At 39.2% G+C, this 24,325-nt stretch overlaps 2 protein-coding genes across 3 annotated transcripts in view; one reads left to right on the forward strand and one right to left on the reverse strand.

Moving 5' to 3' along the window:
- The window catches only part of commd8 (COMM domain containing 8), a 5,985-nt gene extending 4,676 nt beyond the window's left edge, over positions 1-1,309 (reverse strand). The window contains exon 1 of the mRNA XM_015015972.1: positions 1,172-1,309. Within this exon, the coding sequence (XP_014871458.1) occupies positions 1,172-1,216 (45 nt within the window). The 5' untranslated portion in view covers positions 1,217-1,309. The remainder of the gene's footprint in view (positions 1-1,171) is intronic.
- The window catches only part of atp10d (ATPase phospholipid transporting 10D), a 36,958-nt gene that overhangs the window by 6,719 nt on the left and 5,914 nt on the right, over positions 1-24,325 (forward strand). The window contains exons 1-14 of one of the 2 annotated variants that reach the window (XM_015015968.1): positions 1,360-1,614; positions 5,709-6,058; positions 8,238-8,432; positions 15,392-15,596; positions 18,030-18,115; positions 18,219-18,325; positions 19,408-19,539; positions 19,674-19,786; positions 20,852-21,104; positions 21,220-21,437; positions 22,375-22,566; positions 22,641-23,310; positions 23,641-23,747; positions 23,893-24,019. In XM_015015968.1, the coding sequence (XP_014871454.1) occupies positions 5,790-6,058; positions 8,238-8,432; positions 15,392-15,596; positions 18,030-18,115; positions 18,219-18,325; positions 19,408-19,539; positions 19,674-19,786; positions 20,852-21,104; positions 21,220-21,437; positions 22,375-22,566; positions 22,641-23,310; positions 23,641-23,747; positions 23,893-24,019 (2,674 nt within the window). In that variant the 5' untranslated portion in view covers positions 1,360-1,614; positions 5,709-5,789. Of the gene's footprint in view, positions 1-1,359; positions 1,615-5,708; positions 6,059-8,237; positions 8,433-15,391; positions 15,597-18,029; positions 18,116-18,218; positions 18,326-19,407; positions 19,540-19,673; positions 19,787-20,851; positions 21,105-21,219; positions 21,438-22,374; positions 22,567-22,640; positions 23,311-23,640; positions 23,748-23,892; positions 24,020-24,325 lie in introns of those variants that run through there. The other variant, XM_015015970.1, reaches the window with a different exon arrangement.

Here is a 24,325-nt window from a genome sequence, read left to right on the forward strand (position 1 = left end):
AACTATTAAATGCAACCCACTTCCTTGAATGTGAAATTTAACCTCAGAAAAAAAAAAAAAAAAAAAAAAAAAATACAGACATGGATAAAGTTGTGGAGAAATTTAAAGTTGAGTAAAGTTGTAAAACAATATCCCCATTTTTGAACGTCTCACAGAGCTTTGTTCAATCTACCATTCAAAAACAGAATATGGCACAACTGCCAACCCGCCTAGACGTAATCGTCCACCTAAATCAGGGAAATGATGTGTTTCTGCTGCTTCCACACAGCTTATTCAAATGGGTGAATGTATTTCTTCGCATGTCATTGAGATCTACAGGAATCTGGCCCATTTGTTTAGGAAAACCTCTACAAGATGCAGAACTAACTGTGAACACCTCAAAAAGGCTAGGGAAGGAGAGCATTATTCAGATAAGCAGCTAAGAGGGCCATGGGGACCCTGAAAGAGTTTCAGAGATCCACACCTCTGGTGGGAAAATCAGGGCAGCTATTAGTGATCCATGTCTCAAATCTGGCCTCTATTGAAGTGACAGGAAGAAAGGTTCTGTAGTAAAAAGTAAACAAAATGCAACATTTTAGCATCCATGAGTCGAAGTAATGAAGAATACACAAAAATCTGAACACTGATATCTTTAGGGTGACGTCAGCATTATGTCATCCGAGACAGTTAAGCAGTTAAGATCATCCAGGACAATCCTGGTAGACCACAGAAGCTACACAATATTTAAGACTTGGACTGAGGTTCACCTTCCAACAGAACAACAACCCTAACAGTACAGTCAGAATGACAACTGCATAGATAGATCGTAGTTCATTTGTGCGTTAGAATGAATAAACTGCGATGTATGGACCAGTCAAAGTCCACACATACATGTCGTTGTTGTTTTCCGGCAGTCTGACTGAGCTGTAGATATTTTGCAAACACTACTGGCAAATATTTTAGTCTCGAGGTGTGCAACACCGTTTGGAGATGTGTCTAAAAGCAGAACAGATCATAGCAGTGAAAGGTGGTTCTGCAAATACTGACTTCGATCACATTAGATGAGAAACAAAACGTCAGAATCTCATAGTTTAAAGTATAAATCAGGTTAATAACATTGCATTTGGTTTTGAATCTCTTCACACATATTTTATCAAACATGAATCATAACTCAAATAAGTTTCATGCTCACTCTGACACAATCTGTTGCTGATATTCTGCTCAGAATCTCCATCATATTTTCACCCTCTTCCGCCAAGCTGCTTCTGGTCAGCTGATCTCTATCACGTGACTGGACGAGCCGCGTTCACTTGCAGTAGGAAAAATACTGTCCCCCTCGTCAACCTTCAAGTCACGGGAAATAGAGCGTTGTTCAGTTCCTCTCCGAACAGAGGAGCTGTCTCATTGCCTTTTGAGACAAAGCGCCGCATGTACCAGTTCAAGTAGTTGCAAACCCGCCCGCAAAAAGAGGAGAGGAGCGTGTTCGTCACCACTTATTTACCAGGGGACGTGTCTTGCATCCTGCTTCTTTTAGTTTCCAGTCTTTTGTTGCGGCTGAAATTCCAGAGATGTGACCGAAAAGATCCAGCCGACAGCAGTCGTCGAGCCCGGCCACGGATGGAAACAAACAGCTGGGTACGTAAAGAGGAATAAGGGGTAACGGGAAGCTGGTTTCCAGGAGGAAGACATGAGTGGAGGCTCGGAGGTTTGTTTTGTTCACAGCTACAATTCAAGTGATGCTAGACAGCAGGCCTCCGTCTGTCCGACTGTCCTGGAAGTAAACAGCGTCTTTTAGGTTCAGTAAAACTGTTATCATGAAAAAGTCCTGACATCTTTGAAGGGGGTGCGAGGTTTATAGACTTCCTGTAGGTATTTTAGAAATCTTCTTTCCTTTTCTTTTCTTCTCTTTTCTTTCTTTCTTTTTTTTTCTTTATTTGGACTTTGGCAAATTGATGCGTAGTTTCAGTTCAGTTTCTTTAATGGATTGTTCGGGGTTTTTCTGTCAAGTTTGTACATGAAATCTTTGCCCCTCCCTTGTTTGCAAAATAAATCAGACTCAGCTATACTGGATGGAGGATGTGTAAACAGTCATTTTCAAGTGTTCTCACAGATACTCAGCTGGATTTAGTTCAGGACTTTGACTGGGCTATTCTATCGAGTATGCTCTTGCCCTAACTGAAAGTAGGTTAGGTGGAAGGGAAATCTCCAGCTTCCCTATTGTTGCTTATGAAAGGAATAGTGTTTTTTCATATAGGCCAAAAATGTTACGTTTTATTGTCATCTGGCCTTCTTTTATTTTGTCCCCAACATGGCTTGTCACTTTCTTTTTCAGCAATGCCTTTCTTCTTGCCACTCTTCCTTTAGGACAGGATTTGTGGAATTCGCAACAAATAGTTGTAGTATCAACAGGTTTTTACATCTGAGTTGGGCATCTCTCCTCCAAAGGCTATCCTTGCCTTTAAACATCTTCAGAGCTTAATCTGTAATGTGCCTGCTGTATCTTTTGGCCATCAGACGTTATTTGCTCACTAATAAACCTCTGAGACCTTCACAGAACGGCTGTAAAACACATCAACTCTATTAATTATATGAGTTTGGAGGGACATAAAGGGTACGAAATACAAACATGCCACACTCATTCTATTTTTATCCACAAAATAGATAAGTAAAATACACATAGCATTTTCTTTACAATTATGGGCTACCTTGTGCCAAAATCCAGATGAAGTATATAGAAATGTGTTTTTATAACATGACAAATTGTGGAAAAGTTCAAAAATTACTATTACAGGGCCCATCCCTACTATTTAAATGTCTATCTATCAAATTATTCTTAAAAAATCAAATATTCCTCAGTAAATTTCCAGGTATTATTCTGAAACTGAGGGGAAAAGCATCCATAGTAAATAACATGCATCTAGTTCATAGCTGTTGTAGATGTTAGAGCATCCAGAACAGGTTGGTATACTCTGTAAATGACATAGGGTGTGCTGTTTGATATTGCTGAACCCTAATCCCAATGCAAACAAATGTTTAAGAAGAACAAAGACCCGTTGCTGAACCTTGGATTATGTTGAATCAGAAAAATGAAAGAACTAACCTCAGATTATCTGGAGGCTTTTATCTATCAGCTAGCCTTGACTTCAGATATGTCAGCCTCTGTTATTTAAGGAGAAATACACCAAAATCGTCTTTTGATTCAACCTTTTCCCAATGGCTGTTTATTTTCAGCTTCTACTGATAATAAGCAGGAGAAGCTGTGTATTAGCACCAGTTTTAATAAGTCAGTCTCAGAACTGCACAGATAAACCCAACTGATCTTGTGACCACACTGGCTTCACTTCTCAGAAATCCTCTTTCAGTTCTGCTTTACGTCCAGTAAGCCTGGTTTGCCAAAGATAGAACTCACATCCTTTACTTAGTGCTCAATGGATTAATATGGTTTAATTCTGTCAACAGAACTTCACCTACTGACTTTGACCTGAAACATTTGAAACCCAAACAGTGAGTTGGGGGGAGGAATTGGTTAATAATCATGATGACAGTTTCTCTTGGTGGAGTTTGACAGCATTCATTCTGCTCAGCCAAACTCACAACAATGAAAAAGTCAGAGGAACTTGGTGAAGATCTAAAAAGGAACATTTTACATTAACACAAGCTGGGGAAAGTCTGATGGAGCCATTTCTGTGATGATCAGTTCATCCAATTGAACATAAGGGTTACAGTTAGGAAAAGTCTCCTGTTCTAGTATTGACCCCTTCAGCTTGACTAAAATATTTCAACTAACCAAAGTGGAGAATTCAAATTCTTTGTGGACAAAATGTTAATGGTCAGATGACACTAAAATTGACTGATTTGGCAGTGGCCCCCCTTTGGAAGAAGACAGGGTGAGGCCTTAAACCTAAGGACACTTTACCAATTCTCAAGCAAGGTGGTGGAAGCTTCATGCTGTGGGACTGTTTCACTACTAGTTGCATTGCCTCTAGCTCATGGAATATTAAAGAAGGAATACCTCAAATAAACTGCTAAATGGGGAAAAAACAAAACAAACTGTGTTATGTGTGTAACTGGACAACATTATGCTAACATACACCCAAACTTATTCAGTTCTGAGATAAAACCTTTATGGACTTTGTTTAAAAGCTGAGCCAATGCCAAGAAACCTGCCAATGAAATTGAACTTTGCCACTTCAACCAAAATGAGCGGTCAAGTATCCAGCCAGAATTATGTCAGAATGTTAGCTATTGCTACATAGCATTAAGTAGGGGTGCAAATTTCTAGGAGATATTTGACCTTATACTTACAGGGATGTATACATGTTTGTTTAAATATATATTCTTAACCACATGGAAAAATCCCTAATTTAATCAAGTTTTTAAAATAGACCTCAAGACATTGTAAATCAAGTTAACTTCAATGCTGTGTTATTTTAGGTTTTAAAATACTACATGGCTAGTATTTTTACAGTAAAGCATTTTATTGACAGATCCAAAATATTCCGAAGTTTAAACATTAAGCTGTGCTGCGAATTGGGGCAGTGGAGACGTTTAAGCCCTCCTTTCCTGTGATCATCACAAACAAGAATTCTCCTTATGTCATCTGTAAATAAAGCAGATGGCATAAGTGAAGGTTAGCAGGTTTGGCCTGTTGCACGGCTGCAGAGAGTTCTGACCTAGATGAGCTTTGGACTTGAAGAAGAAAATGTCATTTGTTCTGCAGCCAAGATGGCAACTAAAGGCATTAGATTCTCATCATATGATATGACTGAAAGAGCTGCTGCTATTCTGTTCATACTGTCACCGCTGCAGGAAAAAACAAAAAAAAACAAAACGACTGCAACCAATTCCCACGTGAGAAACTGAGATTTTTCTGTAAAACGTGAGAAAACGGGAAAAATTAATAAAACTGATGGAATAATTTGAATATAGAAGGGTATTAGAGCTTCTGGGAAAAAAAAAAAGAATTCTGACAGTTTTCACAGAATTCTGAAGTTAATCTCAGAATTCAAACTTTGACCTTAGATTTCTAAGAATTCAGAATGTAATCTAAGGATTTAGACTTTAATTCCAGAATTATTTTGTTAAATTACCCTAATCCTCAATTTTATTAGAGGGACAGTAGACAGGGGCATCTCAAAAACTTAGAATATTATGAAGAAAAACTCATTTTACAGAAATTGCAAAAAAAAAAAAAAAATCCAAAATACATTTTCTCTGAAAATGTGATTAGTATGCAAGATTGATTAAACATAATTCAATACAAAATATTATACTATACAGTATATATCACAGTACAGAATATGCATTCAATGCTTTAAAAATGAGATCTCATGTTTTAAGGTGGAGGACCTGTATCAAGATGGTTTCCTTGCTTGCTTTTTGTCTCTTTACTGTAGCTGAAACCCGTTTGCCTACATTGTTTTTATTCTAGGAACTGTCTTCCTCTGTTGGATGCAGAAATAAACGAAAACACCTTTTGTTCTAGACGAGGTCATGCTGTCATTGTGCTGAAACAAGGGAAGAAGAAAAGGGGAAATGCATCGTGATGCGGATTGTATCACATCGCAATTGAGGCATAACTTGTTATAACTTTGTGTTGTCTTTCTTTGTGAATATTCTCTGTAGGTGACAATGTTTGTCAGTTATTTAACACTCAACCTTGATTTAGACCAGGTCAATCAAAATATCGGAGAGGATTTTAAACAGATTTATTTGTTCTACGTCCGCAGAAGCACGTCGTTGAGAGAGCTAAGGAAGAAGCCGGAGTTCCACGCGGGAGTGGGGGCCCGGCCGCAGCTCGGGCTGCGTAGATGGAGCGCTTCCACTGGGTGCGACATCGCTGTCGGCAGCTTCTGGCCGTAGACTCGGAGCGAGGCTGGTACTCTCCGCCTGATGGCCTTCCGAGCAAAAGCTCCCCTCACAGGGTCAGCGGCAGGAGGAGGACAGTGTTGGCCCGCCACGGCCCCCACCAGCAGGAATATGAAGCCGTGTCCCAGAAGTACAAGGGCAACGGCATCCGCACGACGAAATACACTCTGTTGACATTTATCCCTATGAACCTGTTCCAGCAGTTCCACAGGTCAGTAATTCAAGATATTGATATTGGAAAAAAAAGTGGAACCATGTTTTCTCCGATGCTAATATTATCAAGATTCATTGATAATATTCTAAAATGAAATTACTCTATGTATAAAAGGTTTGTGCTAACTGTTGACTGCACAAGCTTGCTCGTACCGTTTTTTTGGCGTACAATTTCCATTTAGCAAATACAGAACACAGGAAGTTGTAAAAATGTAAGCTTGTAGAGTTTAAAGGTAGCATAAAACATGTAATTTGATAAAGCAGTTACTGTAAATGAAGGAAAAACGGCAAAACAATTTATGATCTAGATGAGATAAGCTTGGAAGCTGCACTGGAAGGTCTGTCTGAACTACTTCGGTAAGAACTTATTCTGGGATCTGAACAGATAATTAGCTGTGTCAGAAAGTTAGAAAAGTTATGTAATCCAACCTTGGATTTGAATTCTGAATTTAGATCCTCACCTTATCTCTGAGGTGAATTCAGTCAACCTATGGAAAATCTTTTTTTTTTTTTTTTTTAATCTGTATAATATTCTTTCTGTTATGATCCACACCTTATGACCTTACTTGCAGGTTAAAATTTAGACTAAACAGAAATTTCAGAACATTTTGTCTCAGATCCTTCTTTATCAAGACAGCTCAGAGAAATGTTATCCAGCAATCCATCTCCTGTCCCATCATGCCAACATCTCCTGTCCCATCATGCCAACAATCAGGATTAAGACACCACACAGTCATTCCAGAACCAACGTAGAGGAAGCATTACACACTTGACTTAAGGAGACTTTAAGTTATGTACAAACCCACAGTTAACCCTTAAAAAGCTAGGTGACTGCTTAAAGAAGGAGACTTAGGAAGGGAAACGTATCTCCAGTCTGACCTGAGAATGCCTTGTGAACCGGCAGGAGGAGCTGGAGTGTCACTGCAGCTCAGGATGACCCGAACTCCTTCCTAGAAACTGAAAGTTTCACAGATCTGTGTTCTTAAGGTAAACTTGGACTTTGGCAAAATGGGGAAGAAGTGTTTGAACAGCATTTCCAAGTTCTCCCCGCATATTCTCGGTTGGATTTAGGTCTGAACTTTCACTAGGCACAGGAAAATGCTTTGATCTCTTGAATGTTGAAGAGTGTTGTCTTGAAAGATGAACCTCTGCCCCAGTCTCATGTCTTTTAGTCTCTTAAAATCTTACTTTCCAGGATTGCATTCCATTTAGCTTCACTCTTCTTCCCAGTTTTGAATGTAGGCCAAAAATGCAGTTATGAACACCTTCCTGTGTGATCATGTCCCAGAAGGTTTGTGGTTGTATCATACCGTTTCTGTTTTCAGAAGATGGCTCTGGAAGAAGAAAGCTTGTAATATTGTTTTTAACCTAATTATGCTTTAAACCTCTCCACCACTGTCTCTCCATTGTGTGCTATATTCCTAGGTCTTTGAGATCCTGATTGTTAAATAATGATCTCTAACAAACCTCTGAGGCCTTCACAGACTGTTGGATTTATACTGTGATTAAATTACACACAGTTGGACTGCATTTACTAATTAGGTGACTTCCAAAGGGAATTTGCTGCACTGGGTTTTGTTGAGGGCATCAGAGTAATGATTTCATTGAGATGCACACCACACTTTTCAGATTTGTTTTTGTAAAGTACATTTTAATACATCTTTCATTTAGTTCTAATATATTTTTTTTCTATTTGATAACGTTGTGATGTTAACAACAATTTGTGGTTGTAATGGGTAAAATGGCTTGCAGTTTTGCCACAATAACATTTATCATATGATACGACTCAGCTGTCACAGCCCTACAAATTCAAATAGTGCTCTTGAAAACATGGATTTGTAAAAAGGTTCTTCAGGACAACAAACCGTAGGGTTTAGTGAATTTGTATCATTAATTTGTATCATTAAACTGCATACACTAGCTGCATTTAATTATATTTTCAAATTTATCAATATTTATTGATACTCCCATTGAATAAACAGCCGAGAAAAGAGCATAAATAACAATCGACAACACAGACAATTTTACGGTTTTCTATAAATTGGAATTTGTTGTGACAATAATAAATCAAAATTCTTACCATGACAAGAAATTGATCATGATAAACAAATGTTCTCCTTGATGGTCCCACTGACTACACAATCCTTGAAGATAACATGTTCCTTTGGTCTCCACAGGGCGGCCAACCTTTACTTCCTGTTCTTGGCGTTGCTTAACTGGGTTCCGGTGGTGGAGGCCTTTGAGAAGGAGATCACAATGGTCCCTCTGCTGGTGGTTCTCACGGTCATCGCCATCAAAGATGCACTGGAGGACTACAGACGGTACTTGTTCGACAAGAAGGTCAACAACAACTTGGTGCGCGTGTTCTGCGGGTGAGTTTACCCAAACTCAAATCTTCTATTTCCCTCCATCCAAAGCATTTGCAGTTTAGAAATGCTGCAGATGAATGAGCCTGTGTTATTTCAAGCGGAAGTTTAAAGTAACATGGTTTAAATGAAAGGGAAACGACTGAATTAAAACATGAGCCGAAATTGAAATTAGTTTGTTTCATTTTGATGTTCAACAGAGCAAATAAAATAAAATAAAATGGTGGTTCAAACAAATCTACAACAGGAACTTTAAGATCTTAGGTGAATGTTTGCTGTCTGACAATGTTTGGGGAACTGAATATACTTTGTGCATGTGATTAATGAAATGGCTGAATATATATGCACTTGAAAAGATCAACTTTTCACACTTTTCAAGTGCATATGCTCTGTTAGGACCATATGGAGCAATCAAATCCCTGATGTTTTATGGAACTTTATGGTTAATGACTTCATATGTAAGAAAGAGAATTTTAAATTCTTTTCTCAAATGAAAAAGAAGCCAATAAAGAGAAGCTGAAACTAGAGTAATTTAATCTCTCCTTTTACTGTATTATTTTTAACTTCCTGCTCGCATATGTATGCAACACTACTTGAAATAGTTTATCTGGATCTGAATTTTACAGAAATTAAAAAAGGAAGTTCTGGAAACTCACAAAGTTCAATGTCATAAGATCAAGGTTCCTTACTTTAATACTGAAAGACATGTTAATGCCATCTAGAGCTGTTTTTTTTTTCTTCTTTTTTTCAGATACTGCCGTGTCTGAATTTAGCAGCAAAAAATGTAAATTCATCCAGGGTTTTATGCCACCAAGAAGATAAGCCTGGTTTTATATTGCAAATTTAATTACAGTTCTTGATAATATTTGCTAAATGTGGTGTGACGAACCTTTTTATTGTACTAATATATTACTTTTTGAGGTGAAATACAGGAAAAATACAGGATGCACCTGCAGCACTCTTGGAAGTAGTTTGTCATATTTGCCTGAAGTTTCACCCATTTTATAAAATAAGAAAAGTTTTTTGGTTGTATTCTTACTGTGTGTGTATTTTTTCTGCTCCAGAGATATTAGAATTTAATCAAAGATTATGGATTGGTTTATGTGGTTGACAAAGGCTGTAGCTTCATTACTTTAGGTCTGGACAACAAATCCCACAATTTCACAGCTCAGTGCTGAGAGATGTTTCTAATAGTCTGTAAGATTAAGCCAGAAAAGCACTTAAGCAGTCTGTGAGAGCTTGCTTATGGTTTCAATTAGTTTTAAGTAGTTTTCACCACAACATGCAGTTTGCACTGTAATCTACCACCTTGTTACAATAAATGAAACTGCTCTTGGCTGAATGGGCAGTATGGCTAATCCAATTTGCTAATAGAGTTTGCAGTCTCACCATGTATAATTTTATATGAGAAAAAGTCTAGAAAAACTAATATTGCTGGTATGAAATGCTGGAGCTTGAGTTGCTTTAAATCTGATTTAATGATTATATTTATGTATTTTTTTCTGCAAATTGATTTCAATATGACTTCTGTTTGCTTGAGGTAAGTTACCAAATAGCAAGGTATGTCCTGGGACTCAGCACATGCGTTATACTTGCCACAGCACATGAAATTGTTGACCATTTTTTTCTGACAACTTTTAAGAAGAACTCGACACTATAAGTGCTATCACTGGAAATTCAAGTGACGTCAAAGTAACTTTTTTTACAACCTCTGTGCATGCATCTTGAACAATCTAATCTTTTTTAATGAGAGAGTGCAATTTGGGTATCAGCATGATTTCCCTGGACTCCTAATTTAAAGTAATGTTGCAATATCTGTTGTGCATTGAGGGTGTCTACAAAAATGCTTTTATTCTCTCTGGACTGCTTTTCTTGAGAAGTTCTCTTGGTGGGGGTGAAAAGTGGACTCAAGGAAGGTTAGGGTGAGGATTCAAGGAAGTAGGAAAGGATCCAGATGGGCAAGATCTGGATCTTGCTTGTTCAGTTTTAAAGAAAGAAAATACTTACAAAGTGGTCCTTAAGCATACCTTTATCCCCATCTAAGCTCCTGGAAGTTAGTTTTCCTTTTTATCTCTATGTTGATCAGGAAGTCATAGTTGATCTACAGCTTTGTATTTAATGAAAGCTATTTCTGTAGATCTGCACCTCTGATCTTTGATAAGTTTCTTCAAAGTAATTGGAAGCACATGGCCTTTTCAGCTGCTTGACACTCCCTGTTTGTTACATTTGGTTGCATTATCCATCAGTCTTTGGAGGTGGCTGTAAAAGTTGAACCTTGGTCTTGCTCTGTGGAGGAGTGGCATCGAAGCGCGTCATTCATGCCAGTAACTCTTCCAATCCAACCTTTTCCCGGTGTTTCTGTGCTTCAGCAGGATGTGGTGGACAGACCAAAATAATCTGATCCGGATAAAGGAAGAACAAATTCTAGATGATAACTACTCCTTTGATAGAACATTGAGAACAAGAGGGTAGGATTTCAGAATCATAGACTTCTAGGTTGGATTATATTGCCTCAGTAGACCAATGTATAGCTTGGAGCGGCCGACTGGGACATACAAGGAACACCTGAAGAAGAGGAGGACCGTAGTACCTTCCTTCACTGAAGATGAGGAGCTGAAGCAACTTCTAAAGTTATACCAAAGCAACAGGATCCGGACCACAAAGTATTCCTTCCTGTCCTTCCTTCCCAAGAATCTGTTTGAGCAGCTCCATCGGTTTGCCAATATTTACTTTATCTTCCTTGCTGCCTTAAACTTTATCCCGATTGTGGAGGCCTTTCAGCCAGAGGTTTCACTGATTCCCATTGTACTGGTGCTGTCGGTCACAGCCGTTAAGGACATCTTTGAGGACCACCGCAGGTTTAAATCGGATCGCTTTATCAACAATCTCCTCTGTCAAGTCTACTGCAGGTTTGTCCTCTTTCAAACTTTAACAGATTTCCTCGAATTGGAAGTAAGAATCTCCCCCCTTTTACTTACCAAAACTTCTCTCCAAAAGTTAAAGACTAACTCTTCTGGCTTGAAAAGTTCTAGAAGGTAATGATAAAAAATTTATGTTTCTTAGCGCAGTTAGTGCTATAAACGTGGTTTATTTTTAACAGATAGCCAACAGTCCTCCACTAGCCTAGAGAACAAAGGTACTAAAACTAGTTTGATCTTTTAGAGCAGGGGTCCCCAAACTACGGCCCGCGGGCCGGATCCGGCCCGCCACGTCATTTGGTCCGGCCCCCTGGAAAAAGTTTGGGGACCCCTGTTTTAGAGAGTCCAAATAAGCTGAGCTTGAATTTAAATGTTCACAGGATGTTGATGTCTTTGATGCCGATTGAATTTGTTCTCGAAATGAAGGTACTGAAAACTAAAAAATTTTCAGCTGTTTTAGTTTTGACTCTTCTACGAAGAACAAATATACCAGAAAATAAAAGGTAAGGTTGTAGTTGGACTTCGACTTAGCTATTTGTAGTACGGTGTAAATGTAATCAGACAAACAAAACAGGAAACCCTAACAGTGAATTATGAAATCCTTAGAGAAATAGATGGACCTGGACTCATTCAGTAGCAAAGTCATGCATATATTTTTCTACTCATGATCGAAGTGTGAGCTCCTAATTTATAAAATAATTATAGAAATAAATGACTGCTTGGAATAAAAAATGGAATAAACTATTGAATAAAAATGGAAAGTACCACAGCTATTGAGCACTTTCAAATGTATTTAGGTCCTAAGACAGTATGACTTTATTTGACCTTAAAAGTAAAATACAATTCATTTCATCCTTTTTTTTTAATAAATACACACAGCAGGACGTTGTTTTGTAAGTTGTAAGCTTTATGTTGTCTCACTGATAAAACCGGGTGTCACCAGCATCAACGTGGAAGTGAATATTAAATTTGCTGATGAGAGCAAAATGAGAGCATGCAGAGAGAAATGTTTTCCAGGCCTTGAACTCTGAGGATCCACAGAATTACCTTTTAAGCAAGAGGGAAACTCTGTGTCAAAGCAGAAAATAAAACTATCTTAAAATATTTGTTCAATGCAGTAAACAAGCCGTATTCATTGTGGACCGTCTTGATAAAGGCCCAAATGAATGGGGCTTGACCTGAGACCTATTTCTCCAGTCTGTCATGGTAAATAAGTAGTTCAGCTGGATGGTGAAGTTCTGGATTTACTGGTCTTTCTGCGTTACTACTCTCTCCTGTGGTCATAAGGACTGAAAGAACAAGATCCCTGATCCAAGACCCTGAAAATAACTTAATCTGTGGACTGTCTGGACAGCTTAGGGCAGTGGTTCCCAAACTTTTTCTTCTGCGCCCCAGTGGTTTCTAAACATTTTCTGACACCCCCCCCCCATGGATTAGAAATGGCTGTCTGGTTGAAACGACGCGTGTGACGGGGGGGACAAAATAAATGTACGTAGCTGAAAATAGACACCAACATCGGTAGCCTACAAGGTACTTGTTAAGCTTAAGGTTCTGTATTGATATTAGCTAGTCATCTTTTAACTAACATTACCTGCATCCAGCAGCTTTACTCAACTCAGTCGGTTAGTTTGGAGGGAAAACTGTGAAAAGTTCTTTGCGTTTTGCTGGTTTGCTGCCGTGATTCTAACACAAACTTACGTAGCTCCGCACAGCAGCAGCAGGTCTCCTTCACAGGTGGAAACCCAGCGCGAGCGTCGTAGCGCTCACGTTGCATTTAAAGGCGGCTCGAAAAAACAGGTTACAACATGTTAACAACGGATTAAACAGTTTTAACTGCTGATAAAAGTGACAGAGGACACAAATATGGGAAGTATGGAAGCCCTACTGTATCAAATTGACATAGGAATAACAGAGAGTTGGCCATTCTAAGGTAAAAACACAGCGCATACAGTGTTCATGTTTTGTTTTGTTTTCATCCAGACGGCTTCCCGCGCCCCCCCTAGGGGGCGTGCCCCACAGTTTGGGAACCTCTGGCTTAGGGGATAGATGAGAAACTCCATCGTCTGGGGAATATGCAGAGTAAACCAACTGCTTATCCACATTAAGATTAGTTGTAGAAGTTGGTTCATCTGACTTTTAGACCAAAGATAACTTTGGAGTTTTTGTAAGACACATTCTGCTGGGACTCAATGGAAGAACAGAACTATGCTGCCAAATATATTCCCTCAACCATTTAGATGCTTGAATTGAAGTGTTTCAATCACTTCCATTGAAACAGGTGTATGAATCCAGTGACATGGCTTTTTCTAAGAACCTTTGTAAAAGAATGCATTGTGCATTAAGTGATTACTTTCTGTAGTCAATAGCTACAGACCTCCTGACTATACAGCACTAAAATACATTCTCTGCAGTGACGGAGCCTTCTCAGTTTGACAATATGATGGACATTTCTAGCTTTGGGTTAACAATGCAGCTTGGATCCATTTTTAATGTATTGTCATGTATTTTTTTCAACGTGCTTAGAAGTATTTTATAGTTGCATGCTTTTAACTTTTTGAGAACTGTTTTGGAATGGTCCCTTCGTCTTCTTCCTCTTCTTAAGGATATTTATAAGCAAGTTTAGTGGGGAAGAACTTGAATAGGATGCTCAGGGTGTTGGCTTCAGATTTATAGGACTTCTTTAGAATTAAGTAGAGTGGAGACTGGAAAAGACTTTTTTTTTTTTTTTTTTTTTTTTGTCTGACCTTACTAATGCATTCCTGTAAATGCACTCCTAAATCTTATGTTTCTTAGTAGAGTTAAAGCTGTTGTAGTAGTGTGTGAGGTAAACAATTTCAGTTAATCCATAAAGTGCAGGTGAAACTGTTGATCGTAATCAATTATTGATCAGTGTTTAGTATGTTTATTGGTCTTGCAGTAAACAAGAACATCCAGATCAGTGTATTTAAAGTGTCATAAACTGGCATAACATGAGCAAGCATGCACTTTGAACACTTACAGTCTGTCCTTAGGTTGCAATGCATATGGCCGGCATGTCAAAGAAGACCTGGAAGTTTATTATCCTTACAAGATGTCTGAAGAAATCCGGGGAATGTCCAGTCAGAGCTGGACTTTCATCAGTCTGTTTTTCTAAATGTTGTTTTTGTGTTCAGTGACAGATATGTCATTGATTATTAACAAGAAGTTATCGCTGAATAACATCTTATCTCCACACTAAATGGTATCTGTGCAATAACAGTCTATCATCCGGCTGTGCTATTGCCTGGAAACTGTGTTAGAGAGCAAGTATAAAAATGCTCATTGATAGACAGCAACAAATTCCATACTAAATTGTCATTACCCAGCTTATCCAGTGTGATGTTTTATAACTCTTGTTTAATTCCTAATGTACATCTAGACTGTGATGTACATGTATAGAGTTAAGCTTACAGGCGTGTTTGGCTGTATTCATAACATTATATGGAAAACAAACAGATCAAATCAGGATGATAACCTCATTCAGCTGATGGTGATGATATGTTCTTGTTTTGTTAGTCACAGGAATTGTGCACTTTTCAGTCATGAGTTCAATATGAACTTCTTTGCGTATCAAACCATTCTAGAATCAAATGTGAGTTCATCCATTGAACAGCTGAAACTCGCCCAAGCAAAATGGGCAACGAAAAGAAAGTAAAGCATAATCAACAACAAGACACGATGTGTTCCAATGTGTCATAAAATCATTGTACGGAAGTGAATGTCAGAAAATTTCAATCGACTGAAGCAACGCTGGGAAGAAGAATAGGCAGAGACAGCCAAAATACCCCATAACAATGGGTTAGGCTTTAAAGGCAACAGAAAAATGAGCTTTTGAGTCTCTGCTTTTGTGTTTTAGGTTAGTTTTGTGAAGTTGTGACAAAGGGCAATATGTCTTGGTGTTGTTCTGAGGTTGCATTATCATAGATATTTTTCTTCTGTTGGATGAGAGCATTTCTTTTCTAATATTTTAAAATGAGAATAAACATGTCACACATTTCTTAAATGTCTTTTTTCTTTGTTTTACCACAGCAAGCAGAAGTCCTACATTGACCGGTGCTGGAGTGAAGTGCGAGTCGGAGACTTTGTCCGTTTGTCTTGTAATGAAATCATCCCAGCTGACCTGCTGCTGCTGTACTCCTCTGACCCCCGTGGGGTCTGTTACATTGAAACTGCAAACCTGGATGGAGAGACCAACCTGAAACAAAGGCAGGTTGTGTCAGACAGTTCTCTAGAGGTAACAACCTATTTTAACTTAATCTGTTATAGATGACTTTACTTTGAGGGGTTGTTGGTGGCAGGTTGGTTTTTAATAGTCCAAAAACTGTTAAAAGGAAATTCTTCCTTAATGAAAGTGTTCAGAGAAGATAATTATTTTGACTATACAGGGATGATAAGCTGAAAGTTCTGAGTTAGTTTGCGCAGAAAACCAAAAATATAAATTGAATGGCACTTCTGACATCAGGGAACAGAAATTAAAGTTGGTAGACATTACAAGATCTTTAATTGTGGTTAAGTCTGAAAGCTGTGGCTTTTATTTGTAGTCAGCCTCTCCTCTGGACTAAATACATTGTACAACCACCTTTTATTGCAGTTACAGCTGCAAGTCTTACTTTGTGTCTTGACATCTTTAAATATGCAGCAAATACATTTTTGGTCCTTTTATTTTTTGGCAAAATACCTCAGTCTCAGTTGGATTGCACATAAAGCGTCTATAAAAACACATAGGTATTTCAGTTGGATTAAGGTCTGGTTGTATGCTTAGGTTTGCATGTTTTGCTGGAAGGTGGACTTCTGTCGCAGTTTCAAGTCTTGTGCTGCCTTCAGGATTGCCCTCTATTTTGCTCCATGCATCTTCTCCTTAACTCAGTCTGATTTCCTAGTCCTTGCTGGTGAAAAGCATTCCCGTAGCACTGTGCTGTCACCACTATGCCTCATGAGGATGTCACATTCAGGGTAATTTGCGGTGTAAATTCTCCACCACACATGCCATTATAAGACTAACAGGTCAGACAAGGAATGCTTGCGGGAGACGGTGTTGGAGGTTTCAGCAGAAATGTGATAGCAGTGATACATTCCTGTTTTTTTTTTATTTTTTTATTTTTTAATCTTAAGTACAGTTCATTTCTCTGTCATCTTCTGTTGCTGTTAGTTTCTCTACATGACGTGAGGTTTTTACATAATTTTTAACACATGGGGGTTTTCCTTCATTTTCACTTTTATCTGTGTCACAATAAATGGTATTTTAATTGCAAGCAACACTAATTTATTTGTAATTTTTAGCAACAGGCAATTCAAAGTGCTTTGCATAATAACATAAAGCAACAAACGGAAAACATTGCATCGCACTGCCACAATAAAGACATTAAAAAAAGGACTACAGACTATAATTATTAATGCTCCTGTTGTTATAAATTGGAGGCAGCCCAAATCAAAGGAGTTTTTAGCCATGATTTAAAAGAACTTATCGTTTCAGCATCTTTGCAGTTTTCTGTAAGCTTATTCCAGATTGGTGGAGCATAAAAACTCAATACTGCTTCTCCATGTTTGGTTCTGAGTCTGGGGACACAGAATAGATTTGACACATTGATTTGTTCTGTGTATCTAGCCAACGGTTGAATATGTTCATAGTCACCTGGTGACATTGTAATAAAGACATGCATATCATCTGCATAATTAAATGCTAGTTTTAGCAATTAGTCTCTCTCTCTCTTTTTTTTATAAAAATCATTTGTTGTTGCTTTCATCCCTGTCATGCTGAGCCGTTGTGTATAGTTGATATAACTCTGTCACACGTTTTTGTTTTTTCCTGAAATTACTATTTCCATTCCGTATATGCAGGTTGATATATTTACAACACATGAAAAATATCTGCACCCAGACTAAAACAGTAAAACCTGAAATTTTAAAGGGATTTCAAGGAAACAGAATAAAGAAATTTATACAAATAGAAATTGCAATGTCTTTAGCAAAGGCATTTTGAATGGGAGTCAGTGTCACTTGAAATCATGTAGAGCCAAAAACTGTATTTCTAGAGTAAAGCAACAGTTTATGTGACAGTTCATGTGACCCATATGTGGTTGCTTTACAGTAAACATGGGCTCCTAGATTAGACTACTTTCTATACAGGCTGTTGAATTGTTTTTTTTTTTGCTACTACAGGGCTAAATTTAAAAAGTAAAACCGAAAGCCAAACTGTGGGACATGTTCTCAGTTTGCTGGATTTTTTTTTGATCTTATATAATATCAGAAACTAACTTTGGGATTTTATTAACTGTAAGACAGTCAGCATAAGAACATGCACCAAAGAAGAAACTAATATTGTTGCAATTATTTGTATTTTCTTAGATAAGCTGATGGTTTTCAGTGCAACTCCATCAGGCACAGAGGTTCTTTGCAAACACCATCTAGTGGTCATTGGGGGTGTTGCTCTAAAAGGCTTGCTCTCTTCCCACACAGGAAGATTATATACAACCTACTAACGTAAACTTCAATTTGTATTTTTACTAACATTATTTTAGTCAGTAATAAACCTTTGGATTGGATAAATTTTAAATTCTTACATATCAGGCCTCAGATTGAAACTGCCTCTCAATCACTTTGTGTTTTATTTTCTGCTTCTGCGGGTCAGACATGAACTATAGCAACCTCTGATGTGCTTATCTTATAGGGCTCAGACTTCACACCGGAAAGCTTCCACAGTCGCATCGAGTGTGAGAACCCCAACAATGACCTCAATAGGTTCAAAGGTTACATGTGAGTCTGATTTATTATTTTTTTTACTTCGGAGGGTTTGGAAGGGATCTGGCAGGTACTATAAACTTTATCATCGTGTCTATGTGTTTTATTTTGCTTACAGCGAGCAATCGAGTGAGGCTCGGGTGGGCCTTCACAGCAGCAACCTTCTTCTGAGGAGCTGCACCATCCGCAACACTGAGACGGTGGTCGGCATCGTGGTTTACGCTGGTGAGATCACCGCATCCCTAAAAACAGCCTCTTTAACTTGTTCCCATTTAGTGACTTTGAAAGACTTTTTTTGTGACAGACCAACACAGGTAGTACAGTATTGACCTAGTGGTACATAATTGTAAACTGAACATTTCTAAAATTTGGAAAGTGTGGCAAGCATTTATTATTCAACCCCCCTGAGCGTGGAGACCTATGTTCTGTTTGTGTTAGGGATATATTTCATTGCAAAAAGAGTACTTCCTACAGCCATGAATCAGAATTAATGTAGTTTTCACAGCTTCTGACAACGTGATTATGTGCTACACTCTACCTGCTCTGTGGACTGTAAAGGATTACTGTTTGTTCTGAGAAATTCTTGACTAAATACTTACTCCACTATGACTAAAGAGGTTAAACCAAAGAATGGCTCCTGCAACTCTGAATGCAGTGTACAGTCTAAACATGACAGAGGTCACTCAGTCATGTCCTCTTTGCTGTAACCAGGCTGTTTTCAGGTCTGCTAAAGATGCCTGAATACAGAAAACCTTGTGTTGGTTGGATTTTCTGTCTCAAGTTATCAGTGTCTTAAATCATCGTGGAAGAATGCAGATTACTCTTTTCACCAGTGTTGCTCATGGAGGTAAAACATTCCTTTCTTCAGGTCCTGCAAGTCTTTTAAACAGAACTTTTACAGAGCCAGTACAACAAACTGATACTGCAGATGACTCAGTTTGGGCCAAGTTTCCACTGTCAGACATATTCCTCTGGAGTAGTGTATGGTCAATACATTGATTGCATGGTGCCCTGGTCATGTGGTTCTAAAAACCAAGACCACATCATCAACCCACCATTGCTTAGCACCTGGTATCAGGTGTGTGGTTAACTCCAAGTATAATGCTGTGCATTATATACAGGCATTTTTACTTTGATCTCATCTGTCTAAAGGACATTGTTCCATAAGTCTCAGGGTTCATTCCAGTGCAGCCAAAGGACTTTTTGTCACTATCCTGACATATTAATTCAAAAATACCCTTGCCTTTCTGCTTAACATTCAGAATTGCAGAGAACCAATTTTTTTGCTTTCTCTTTGTGTGACTCAGGTCATGAGACCAAGGCCATGATGAACAACAGCGGGCCGAGGTACAAGCGCAGCCAGCTAGAGAAGCGTCTGAACACAGACGTCCTATGGTGTGTTGCCCTCCTCATCGTCATGTGTCTGAGTGCAGCTGTAGGTGCGTAGCAACACGCAAAACACAACACACACTGAGAACAGTGGGTTCTGATTTCAGATTAACTGATATTAGTTTCTTCAGCTATTGTCCTTTAGTGTGACGAGCTGCTCTGGGTTTTCTTTTTGCATTTTCAGGTCATGGCCTCTGGATGAAGAACTTTAGACATTCAGTGTTTCAGGTCGATGGGGAGATCTCTCCAGCCTTGGCTGGGTTCTACGTGTTCTGGACTATGATCATCGTACTCCAGGTGCGCCCAGAATGTTTATTTTAACTATCATCGACCCGTTTCAGGATAATCAGATACGCATTAGAACATTTTAAACGGTTCTAATTAAACTTAATGAATGTTATTCTTTTTCAGATCAAAAATATTTTACACATATTTGGCACCAATAAATGAATAAAAACTGCTGCCAGTTTAAGTTTTTAAAGGTCAGACTTCTATTAGAAAAGTTAATAACTGAGTACATGCTGAATGTCTGGGGGTGTTTTTGATAGACTGCTCTTTATTGCATTGTGCAAGGGAGATAACGATGCGGCTGCTCTGATTGTTATTGGAAATAATCTTCTGAGAACTCTGCCAAAAGGTAACTAGAGGTACAATCTTGGACCTAAACAAAGGGAGGAGTGTCAGAGCAGTTATTGATCTTCTGACAGAGCAGTGTTTGGTAGCAGAAGGACCATCTCTGTTCCCTTGCAGTTTGGCTGACAGTCATGGAAATTGTGATTGTCAAGTCTTAATGATTTGTTTTAACCACCTGGGGAAGGCTTGTGACTGCACAAAACACTCTTTTTAGGTGGTTCTTGGAGAAGAGTATGTGCTGGCGTTGCTTTTACAGGCTCTCTTGATCCATGTATGGCAAAAAGTGTTTTTTTTTTTTTTTATTATTATTATTATTTTTCCAGTGATGGTTGAACAAAGTCTGAAGGTAGAGTTGTGAATATGGTACCTTTTTAGAAACTTCATGGTTTCATCAGCTTTTTGTAGAGGATGTGGAGTTCTTTGGCTTCTTCTGCTTTGGCCCCTGAATCATCTCACACCTGAGATTACATTGAAGAATCCAGGAGAACAGTTACCTCTTCTCAGTCTGAGGAAATAGTTTTTAACTGAACTGGGGACTCGTATACAACGTGGAAGCAGAATCCCTCCATTTTTCGATTGATTTTGGTCTTGGACCAGTCAACCAAATCTATCAATTACAATCAACTGTAATTCCAATTACATGAACTGTGTTCATTAAAGACTCAAAACTGCTTTGGATAGCCACATGAAGTCAGGTTAGAAAAATCATCATGTTTTTCTGTCCAACAGGTGCTGATTCCCATTTCCCTTTACGTGTCCATTGAGATCGTGAAGCTGGGTCAAATCTACTTCATCCATAATGACTTGGACTTTTACAACGAACAGTTAGACTCCAGAATCCAGTGCCGGGCCCTCAATATTACAGAGGACCTGGGTCAGATCCAGTACTTGTTCTCGGACAAGACGGGAACACTGACAGAAAACAAGATGGTGTTCCGTCGATGCAGCATTTTCGGGGTGGAATACCCTCACGTGGAAAATGGTGAGATCTCTGGAATGTCTTTGCCACCTGTTGGTGAAAGATTGTTACTGCAGTGAGACATGCAGTTGTGCTAGAAAAGCTGTCTGTTTTGGTGACCTTTGTTTCTGTGTCTCAGCTCGGAGGCTGGAGGTGTACGAGGCAGAACAGAACGAGGCAGCCGGACACACTGTGACTCTGAAGTCAGCCTGCAGTGGGAAATCTCTGAGCTGTCGCTCCCTGAGCTGCAACCGTAGCTCTGTGTCTCTGCACACGCTCACTGCCGAGTCACCTGAGGAGGAGGACCAGCTGTCCAATCATGCTGCGGCGAGGACCGGTGCCTTCTGCAGCCGCATGGTCAGACTCTTGATCGTACCATTCTGAGTTCATGATGTTTCCCAGCTCAGACGGGAGGATTTCATCTCTGGGTTCTTGTCATATGCTGATTTATTTCACAATGAGATCCTACACACTACAACCCAAATGTTTTGAAGCAACATTGAATTGCTGTACCAGGAAGGATAAGCTTCACTGTTATGCCTGGAAACAAAATAGACATAATTAATATATAATTATCCTTAACATATGCTAGGATTGTTTTTTCTTAAACTTTACTTTTTCATAATAAAGTTATTTGGCTTTAACAGCAGAATGTCTTGTATACAATAATCAAATTGTGGTTTCCTCTTGCACTTTTGTTCTGACCCTAATAATCTAAACTATAAAATTAAGTCATTCATTCAATAATTATCAAAAGCATCAAGATGTAAATAAAGGTAAATTGATTAAATCAGTGCAGATCCATGAAAAATAAAACAAAATCAGAATTCTCCATTTACGGTTGCGAAACTGCTTCTTCTTCCTCAATAAGCATTGAACTGTCATGGTAACCATCATGGTTACTGTTTTGGTAATTATCAATCATGTAGTTATTCATTAACCTGAAAAGTTTAGTGAGAAGTCTTTCTGGGCTGAAGAATTTAAAGGGCTGTAAAAAAATATTAACAGGAAATTTCAAAATAAAGCTCACAGATAGCCTTCAAAAACAAAGATGAGATGTGCTGGAGGTATGGTGGATTAGTTGATGTTTATTCGTATTAACATCTGTAAGAATTAGTTTCAGGTGTGTTGTTAGAATACTGAAATATTACAAAACTTCTGAAATGTCCTTTTCAAGTGTCAATTTATTTTATATACATATTTTCTTAATTTCAGTTGCAAAGCAATAGATTTGCTACTTGAGTTTTAGGATGACACAAGATGCTAACGTAGCCCCTGCTGGGTTTTTGCTCAGGCGAAAGACGTGGTCCCGGACCCCGAGTTGGTGAGGAAACTGAACAGTCTTTGCTCCTCCACTCTGCGACTCAGAGACAGCTCCACTGAGAGCCTGTCCAGCCTGGAGCTCACTTACATCACCGACTTCTTTCTGGCTCTGGCCATTTGTAACAGTGTGGTGGTGTCTTCACCTAGCCAGCCCCGCCATGTAGTGAGTAGAAACTGTCCCGATTAAAGGTTTGGATCTTTTAAGAGTAATGACTAAATATTCTGTATTCCTTACAGGTTCCAGAACCCCAAACACCTCTGAAGTCTCTGGAGGAAATTAAGTTGATGTTTCAACGCCTCAACTTCTATTCATTCTCCACTCCCCAAATCAAAGGCAGCCCTCGCAGTTTCACCAGCAAGTTGTTCAATCGTGGGAAGACTGGCTCCTTCAACTTCAGCACCCCTCCCAGCAACAGCATTGATGGGTCTAATCTGGCTCTGGACACCAGCCAAGAAACTTACACACTGAAGAGTAAAGTGGACTTTCCCGATAGGGGGGACGGGGAGGATTCTGCAGCGAGGTGGAGCTCGGAGGATCTGGAGAACTTAAGGGACTTAAAAGGAGATGGTGACGGGGCCAAGCAGAACGTGGACCTTGACAGAGACTTTCAGTCAGACGAGGACAGTGATGATGAGCTGCTGTACGAGGCGGAGAGTCCTGACGAGGCGGCTCTGGTCCACGCAGCCCGGGCGTACCACTGCACCCTGAGGGGCCGCTCGGCCGAGAGCCTGCTAGTGGAACTGCCAGGACTCGGCTCTCTGGTTGTGCAGCTGCTCCACATCCTGCCCTTTGACTCCAACAGGAAGAGGATGTCTGTGGTGGTCCGCCACCCACTGACAGGACAGGTGGTGGTGTACACTAAGGGAGCAGACTCTGTCATCATGGACTTGGCTGAAAAACAGAGAGGTAGATAAAGACTGAAGAGACGGCCGAGAAAGATTCTGGTTAGAGTTACTTTATGAGCCCCATAAGGACTGCCTGCAAATGATGTCCAGTACATGGACATACTTTAAAGCAGCCCGATGTTTCTGCTTTTACTCTTTTCACTAATTATCGTAAAAACTGAAGCTTGGGTTTTAATCAGCTGCGAGACATAATTCTAATCTAAAACCCCTAGAAAAAAACATCACACTATTAAATATATATATATAAGTTCCACTTTTGTAGCTGAATTCCAGAAACACATCGACTTTTCAGTTTCCTCTTCTTCTTTACTGTGTACACTTTTGTTTCCAGGTTCAGAACAGGCTCAGGAGATCTACAAACACATCAGGCAGCAGACCCAAAAACACCTGGATATGTACGCCAGAGAAGGCCTCCGCACACTTTGTATCGCTAAAAAGGTGACGTCCTAATTGAAGGATAATAATTCTGTCTGATATCAGGTCTGTTGGTAAGACATGTGATGTTCTTTTATGACAGAAGAGGCTTCTGCTAGCCATCCAAACGATGGCCCCTTTGCTAACTTCATCTTGTTTGCATAAACAGGTTCTGGAGGAAGACGAGTATGAAGTTTGGCTTAAGAGACAGTTGCTGGCAGAGAGCAGCATCGAGAACCAAGAGGAGCTGATGCTAGAGTCGGCTGAGAGGCTGGAGAACGACCTCACTCTTCTGGGTAGGAGACCTGACATTTTGACCTAAGCTGAAGTAAAGCTGCAGCAGAATGATGAGGGGAAATTTTCTCCTTGGTTATCATTGAGCTTATTAAACCTACTTACTCTGTAAAGACTTTGAACATTAATGTTCATATCTTGTAAAAAGTGATTGCTGCAAATAAACAAAGGGCTGCCAGTCTTTACAATTGTCGGGCTGGTATCTATTGTGTCATCTTTCCTCATCAAAAGATATAATAACGATATAATGACAAGTTTCGTTTGCGTCTTTGTCTGCTTGTGCAGTTAAATGCGCAGCACCCACCATA

Source organism: Poecilia latipinna, unplaced genomic scaffold, assembly GCF_001443285.1.
Source record: "Poecilia latipinna isolate Pla-1442-1.1 unplaced genomic scaffold, P_latipinna-1.0 Scaffold1970, whole genome shotgun sequence".
NCBI lineage: Eukaryota > Metazoa > Chordata > Actinopteri > Cyprinodontiformes > Poeciliidae > Poecilia > Poecilia latipinna.